At 39.9% G+C, this 8181-nt stretch overlaps 1 protein-coding gene across 2 annotated transcripts in view; it reads left to right on the top strand.

Annotated features, from left to right (window-relative positions):
• Window positions 1-1142: 1142 nt before the first annotated feature.
• RAB2A (RAB2A, member RAS oncogene family) overlaps window positions 1143-8181 on the top strand; it is a 79877-nt gene continuing 72838 nt past the window's right edge. For both annotated transcript variants that reach the window (XM_025198493.1, XM_006019131.3), the window contains exon 1: window positions 1143-1182. In XM_025198493.1, coding sequence (XP_025054278.1) covers window positions 1158-1182 — 25 coding nt within the window. In that variant the 5' untranslated portion in view covers window positions 1143-1157. The remainder of the gene's footprint in view (window positions 1183-8181) is intronic.

The following is an 8181-nucleotide window of genomic DNA, read 5'->3' as shown; positions in this document are numbered from 1 at the left end:
CGCGGGGGGAGGGGGTCCAGAGCGCGCCAGGGCACGAGGCCAGGCCCTGCCCCAAGCAGCCTCTGGCCAGCCCGGCGCCACCCCCTTCCGTGGCTTTCGGAGCCGTGCTGCTTCCCACTTCCCTGCTGCCCACATCAGCGGAGCAGGCATCCTCTATCCCCGGTGTCCCCCTCGCGTGGGGGCTCCTCTCCATCACACTCCTTCAGTTGCCAGGTTGCCCCTCGGCGGCCCAGCCCTCGAGCTCATTCTGATGCCGGGAGATGGTTGGGTGCAGACAGGGGCCCAATTTTGACAGCCTCTAAGGCTGCTTGTTTCTTTCCATCGTAGTCGTGGCCAGGTTTCCAGTGGAAGGCAAAGCACAGGGATGTGGACGCAGCCTGCAGGCCTGATGCAGTCTGCGGAGCCTGTCATTTAGGCCACAGGGATCCTGGAGGGGCTGGGAGTTTAGGGATGAGGTGAGCCCCACTGTGATGGCAGATGAGTAAGCAACAGCTGCACCAGCCCTGGTGGGTTTCTGCCACTGCTCACCCTGGGACAAGACCCAGCCTATGAGGAGCCTGGTGACCTGGATCCATCCAGAGAGGCCAAGGGCTTTTGACACCGCTGATAATAGTGCATGTATCTTATGCATTCAGGCAAACTTGGTGCTGCAGTTGCCCGCTGTCTACATTATGGTTAAGTAAGTCTACAGTTGCTTCTTGTGCAAGTTAACCTCACTATTTATTGCTGGAGTGGCCGTTCTGTAGGAACATACAGATACGGTTGCTGAATGGCTTAATACTTATATTTCTTGTGCTTAAGCTCTGTATGTTTTTATAAAAAGACAACAATAAATATTAAGCAGCGCAAAGGCCCACATTAGTTAAAACCTAAGAAAACAAGAAGTTCTTAGTATAAAATTACTCTCATTATACCTTTATCCCATGTTCCCATACTGTGCAGGACTTGGAGCTTAAAAAGTCTGTATCAAGCAGCATGACTTTCAAAAGTAAAATCAGAGGGTGTTTTTACGTCCCAGAAAGATGCTACCTTTGCCCTCTGACAAGTTTCGAACTAGGGTTATAATATTAAAGAATGGGAAAGCCTGCCTTGCTGTGGCCGTTCTGTGGGGCACTCGCTTTATTTCACTCCTGAAAATGTACCTGCCGCTGTGGGACATGGAAACTCAAGATAATTACTCAGGTGCATCGATTCTATACGGTCTAAGGCTTGACACAAACCTTAAAGTATATGTTGCATAGAAGTTTATGCAGTTCTTCTGCATCTTGGTTGGTGGGGCCTGGTCAGAAATTTTACATCCTAATACTAAAGTTGTATTGGTATAATTTTTCTGAGTAATGTTTTTAATTTTCTAAAGGGCATGTGACAAAATTGTATACATGGGGATGGTCAGATAGATACCCTAGGAGAACACAATACATTAATACGATATTTTTTTTTGTAAGTTTACTTGCATGATTCAGAATTTCTGATATAAAAAGAGAGAGGAAATTGAGGCCGAAATAAACCTTGATCTAAAATGACATGCTCCACTTGGAAAGAAAGACATGTTTCCAAAACCAGTTCAAATAAGTTTATAGTGATAGCTATAGACATAGTTTAAATCTCTTGTGAGCCCTTTATTAATTTTTGTATAGCTTACATTGTGGAACTGTCTTTCCTGCTGTAGAACTCCCAGTCTGACTCAGATTATTGCAGGGATTTCTAGTTAGACTCCTTAAAAGTGTACTAGTTGAGTGGTGATTCAGCATTTAATTTTAAATATGCCTCAGTAGGAAAAGAAATGAAACCCTTATGGATCTCTTCATTACTACTAAGCTTGGTTATGCAAACAAATGTATGCAGTTATACCAGATACCTGCATGTATTTGACATGATCATAATACCAACAGTTTTCATCCACCGAAGTGTAGGTATTTAGTCTGACCTCACTTCTTTAGCTGCAGCTACAGAAAACTGTGTAGGGTTGGCTACATTTTACTGGACATATCTAGTCCCTTTGCATGCTTTCTGGCTCCAGTGACTTTACTTCTAGTATAACAGATGATAGAGTTTTGGGAGAGCAAGACAGATTCTGCATCCTTAATTGTTAATTAAGATCTAGTTTGTAGAATTTTCTACTGTTGGAGAGGTATGAGCAAGAAATAATAGAACTTGACTTTCAATGTGGGTTTGTTTGAAAGGCTGGGAACTTAGGAAAAAGTAGTTTATTTGTAAATTGAGAAGGGTTTTTCTGGAATTGGTAACAATGGGTACATGGACTCTGAATCATCACGTGGAATTGTCATTCTTTACAAGAGAGAGGTTAATTAATTGTTGCTTTTATAGAGCAATTACAGGAGAAAGTAGACCTCTATCCATATATTTCTAGGATGCAGTAAAAATTAAGTTTAGAAATTCACTGAATTACTAGTAGATCATAGACAGTGATACTAAGAGTTTAAAGTAAAGTATATATGACATCTGTCATATATTAATAACTAAATGCTCTAGGAATGATTGTTTCAGTCAGACCTTTGAGCTGGTAGTTGATTACTAAATTATACTGTATCTCATGTGTGATGTTGGAACCTGTGACATGGCAAATCCTAATCTAGTATAAAGAAATAGAATGAAAATCTGTCGTGTGTGCTGGAGGGGATGGGAAGGGGAAAGGGAGAGAAGTCACCATAGCTACAGTTCTAGTAAACGTATGCTTTATATCTGAGATTTAAAATATCTACCTGGTTTAGTACTGCCAAAAAATCTTTTTTTTTCCTTCCCTCCCCCCCTTCTCTTAGTTGAATATTGCATGTCTTGCTCTTCTTTTTTATAAATAACGCATCATGATGCCAGAAGTAGAAGCTTTTTGTTGATAAAGGAATATTTTCCTGTTTTACCGGCCCAGTATTAATTTTAAAAAAAAACAGAACTCTGATGTAATTAAGCTACGTCTGCAATCTCTTCAAAATCTTTAATACGCACTTTTACTATAGCATATGTACAACAACATATTTCCATAAAATCAAAATGAGCAAAATTAAGGAACCTTTGATGCTACTGAACTTTGTTTCATTTAACAACCAGAGCTCTTGCCATCAAAACGGCTATCTTGAGACTGTTGTCCCAAGGTAGCTGAGCTAGTGCAGCACATGATGGTAGTCTTGGTACAGTCACTGTTGATCACCCAGGTGGGTGGCTGACCAGGATGAGTGGCTGTAGCTGCCCAAGGCCCTGGTTTGAGATCATGTTCCCTTTAGGAGTTTGTAATCAGGGCTCTCTAGCGACTTGACAGCCTTCTACAAAACAAATCTTGGGGAATGATTGGCTAAGCTGCAGTACTGTAGAGAAGGACTTGTGGGTTACAGTGAACCCATGAGCTGAACATGAGCCAACTGTGTGCTCTCGTTGCCAAAAAATAAAATAAAGCCAACGGTATACTGGGTTGAATTAAAAGAGCATCACTTGCAGATAGAGGGTAGTGATTCTTCCACTCTGTTCAGCACTGGTGATGCCTCACCTGGAGTACTGTGTCCAGTTTTGGGCACCATACTTCAAGAAGAATGCGGACAATCTGGAGAAAGTCCAGCATAGGGCAGCAACAACGATCAAGGGCCTGGGAGATGAGACTTGTGAGGAAAGACTGAAAGAACTAGGGTTATTTAGCGGAACGACTGATGGGAATTTGATAATGATTTTAGAGAGACTGAAGGTGGGTTTTTGTCTATGGCTGTAGGGGCAGGACTATGAGCAACAGCCTCAAACTGAAGTAGTGGACGTTTAGGCTGGATATTAGGAGGAACTTTCTGGCTAAGGGACAGGATACCTAGAGCAGCTGTGGAATCTCTGTGCTTGGAAACTTTGAAAAGTGGGTTAGACAAACACTTGGCTGGGGTGGTTTAGTCAGGGATGGTCCTGCCTTGAGCAGGCAGCTGGATTAGATGACTTTATGGGGTCCCATCTGACTTTCCAAACTTTCTCAACACTGGTGGGTTCATCATTTTTGACACCTGTCCAGAAAATTGCCAGGGTCTGGGACTGAGTAGTTAGGTTTGTTTGGTTTATTTCTGTATTTCATGGTGGGTTTGATTTTAAAGTACAGTTTAAATCACTGGTCAGGATGCCTCGGTTTAATCATTGTTTTCTACAAAAAGCGAATTCTTGCTGTTTGAAATTCAAGAAGTTAAATGAATAAAGAAACTTTGCACTTTTAAAGAAAGGTAAGGACTTGACTGTGTGTACACAAACTTGTAGAGAGACAGTAGGACTAAGGGGTGGGTAGCGGGCCTGTTATGGTTCCTCTCCATATAGTACTTTTAACAAAGATGTTGTCTCTGGAGACAACTAACTCTTCCTTATCCCTGAAGAAGCACATTTGTGCACGAAAGCTTACAAAGAACAATTTTCTAACTATTTAGTTGATCCTAGTAAAAGATATCACATCTAACCAAAGATCTTTGTCTGCCTATAACCTCTGGAATTACAAATCCAGTTTGAGAACTGAAACCAAGCATCACAGAGATGGTTAATGAGATCTTCTAGACTGAGCACCTAGTCCCATTGGGTAGAAATTTTTTTTTAATCTTTACTAATTTATAGAGGAGCCTGTAGGAACCCTCTAAGATTGAGCCCCTAATATAGTCCGTGGCCTGTCGTGACTTGTTTATTAAACTCATAAAAAGGTTACATGAATATATTGTCTCAAATAGGATATAATTAGAAATGATAATCCCTATTCCATGATGATAGCTTTGAGCTTTAACATATCTTAAATTAAAACTATCTTTATGTAAGTTAATTTTTAAAGCATCTTAAAAAAAATTAAAAAATGATTTAAATAAAAAAATCTGATTTTTAAATTTTAAACATTTTTAATCATTAATTTTTATCTACCCTGTCTGATTTATTTATTAACTCACACATAGGTTTGTTTCACATGTAATTCTGCACAGGTTGGTGTAAGGTGAACTAGCTGCAGCACCCTTATACCCTTGCTATATTGTAAAGGTGCTAGATAGAAAATATTTAATTTGGGTTATGGAATTTGGCATCAGGGAAGTTGGCATAGTGTTTATTGCCACCACTCCCCCACTGCCAAATTTCTGGACCCCTGGGGAGCTCTGTGGTCCAGATCTGATATTGATTAAACTCGTTTTTTACAGCACACCCTTTAGGAATCACCACTTCACTGTCTACATCTGGGTCTAAGATTTGTTTCCTAGATGTATTTCCCAAAAGAATAGGAATTAGGCAGCAGGTTGGAGAATGTAGATCCTCTTAATTGCTTAGGAATGGTTTACCAGAAAGACTTAACTGCAAGTTTTTAAACACTTGCAAATGCATTCCTAATGCAGTTGTTTAACTCGGTTCTTCATTAAACTGAGAAATAGAACAGTTTTGCTGTAATTTGACTTGACATTTCTGGTATTTTTAATAAACATACCTGTTTTTCTGTAGCCCCATATCATCTAATTCTTGGAGGGTAAAGCTTAATGGGTTTTTAAAACCCCTATTAATAGATCCCTGGTGCACATATAAAATTGGAGTTGATTAAGCTAAAAAAATCCTTTTCAAGTTTGCAAGTAACATGTATAACAATCTTATAAAAAGTTGTTTATTTTCTTGGTGGCAGTGACTTCAGCTCTCAATAAATAAACTTAGTACAGTAGTGATCAATTATCTGTAAGCTTTTCAAGAAGGTACTGTTGCTGCTTGCAGAGATGCTGAATTTGTTCCACCTTGTGACCAAAATGGCAAAGGTGGTTGAGTTCTAGCATGCAGTTTTTGGGGGGGAAACTTTGGGGACTCAGTACGAGCACACTTTGTTGTAAATAGTTTCTGTAAATAGTTTCCTAAGTAGGACATTTAAATACCATTTTCACCCTAGGACTCAGAGACTGCTCCTTGATTGGTCTTCATTAACTTATGCTTCATTTGATTGTATGAGTGTTAGTCCCTGGGTTAATACTATAGTTTTAGAATAGTTGTTTTTTTAACTTTATTAATGAATCCAAATAATCAAATAACAAATTTAACATTTTAAAAATACTCAGTTCTCTAAAATTTACATAAGGCAGATTTTTATCTACCATCAGTTTAACCCGAGTCAATGTCCACACGTCTAGTGGGTTTTTTTTTTAATTTTTATTCTCTACCTTTCAGTTGCTGACAGTTCATATATGTTTTGGTTGATGTTAAGCTTTTGTGTTTCTTCATCTCTTCTTTTCCCACCCCCTACTTTTCAGAGTTCTGAAAAGTATAATTTTTCTTATTTTCTATTAATCTCTACTTTATTTTTTTTTAAATTTATTCCAGATTTGTTTTTAAGCATTAGCTCATAGAACCTGCACTTCTTTGTGGTAGTCAAAAATATTTCTTAAACTTCCTGACTTGGAGGCAGAAGATTAATTTTTACCACATTCCAAAAAAATTCCACCAGATCTAAGCAAACATCTCTTCCTTCTCCCCTGTAGAACACTAACTTGATGGGACAACTTCTTCATTACTAACTTCCCCAACTTTCTGAAACCAGTCAGTGATTTCAGGGGTGTTGTTTCTCTTTCAAGCTTCTGCAGGTGTGATTTTTGCAGCTGTTAGAAGATAAATGATTGCATCCTTATGACTTTTATATGTTGTAGTGTTCTCAGAAAGGTTTAGTAAGAATACTGAGGGGTTTTCTAAGAACTGGCATTCTGTTAGTTCTTCACTAGGTCTCCAGCCTTCTTCCAGAGCAGTTTGATTTTAGGATGTCTGCCATATGTGGTAGAATCCTCCCAACTGACCGCATTAAATACATTTAATTGTAAGTGGGGTGAGATACCATTGATACAGGATTTTAAAATACTTTTATTATTGTGCAGCTGGATGTGTGAGGACCAGTGTTCCAGATGGTCTTCTATTTTTCCACACTAGTTTTGTGACATTTTTGTTGCAAGTGTGGCCAATTGCCTAGAAGAGGAGAAGACCAGCTCTGAGAGACTTGAGCGGGGAAAAAGGAGTAGTCCCAGGGAGGGCAGAGGGAACTGCAGTGGCACAATAAAGACTATTTGTTTGGAGTTGAGCTGTCTGCTGTGCTGTGTGAAACATCAGTATTCTGACTCCCCCAAGAGCTGAGCAACTCTGGATTGCTAGGGACAAAGAGAACCTGGGGTCTCAAAACCAAAATCTTGCTCCTTCTGAAACTATACCAGGGCTTCGTATCAGAGAGTCCTTTGGGCTTCTCATGGAGGAAGCACTACTAGCCCTACTTCATTAAGATGAGCTATTTTTTAAGACTGCCTTGTTTGAGGGCAAGACTGTCAGAGACTTTCTTGAAAATATAAATCAAGTCTGCAACTTTAAGACATTTGCCTTGTTGTAGTGAGGAAAAGGAGCTGTGTTTCAGCTTCTTTAAAACTTTTAATCACATACTCTAGGAGAGGGGTGTCCAGCCTTTTTGAATGTGGGGCCGGATCATGAACTTTTTATCACCCAGTGGGCTGGTGAGCCATGTTCAAAGACATCACAGGAAGCAGTATCACATCAGGAAGTGATGTCATGTGACCTTTGACACCAATCAAGTTGCAGGAAGTGACAATGAAATGGGTCTGGAAATGTGGTTTAAAATCCAAAATAAAAACAATATAAAAGCAAGAATGAAATAATACTAAACACTTGACTAAAATAAACACGTTCGCTTCTACTTACTTCTCAGTGAATGAAAGAAGCATAATGCAAGTCGACAGATCATATGTGGAAAAGTTATCAGCCAGAGTGGAAACTAATCAAAGCAACAAAATATGGGCATTTTTGAGAATAATCTTCAAGAAGATTTACTTTTATTGGAATAATAATTTGTTAGAAACACATCTTTAACAAGTTGAACCCCCAATCCCACACAAAGAGAAACAGAAGCAAACACAATCCAAACACTGGACAGTATTTTTACATAGATTTTTAACTGCTCCACATTTACATTGGAGCCCAGATCATTCATGCTCTATTCTTGAGCATATTGTTCAGTCTTAAACAAGCGTACAGCACAGCTGCAGGGGGCTCAGCCACAGCTTTCCCTCCCTGGTGCAGCCTGGCCAGCCCATCCCATCCCCTACCCTATCAAGTGGTGGCTTCCTCACGTGCTGCTGCCCTTTCCCCCTACCTGTGCCAGCTGGTCCCAAAAGGCAGGAGGCTCCACCGCTGCTTCTTCTGGCCAGTGCCGACCCA

This window comes from Alligator sinensis, unplaced genomic scaffold, assembly GCF_000455745.1.
Source record: "Alligator sinensis unplaced genomic scaffold, ASM45574v1 scaffold860_1, whole genome shotgun sequence".
Classification (NCBI taxonomy): domain Eukaryota; kingdom Metazoa; phylum Chordata; order Crocodylia; family Alligatoridae; genus Alligator; species Alligator sinensis.
The sequence above is the reverse complement of the archived record's forward strand: the minus strand, read 5'-3'. Positions and strand labels throughout refer to the sequence as shown.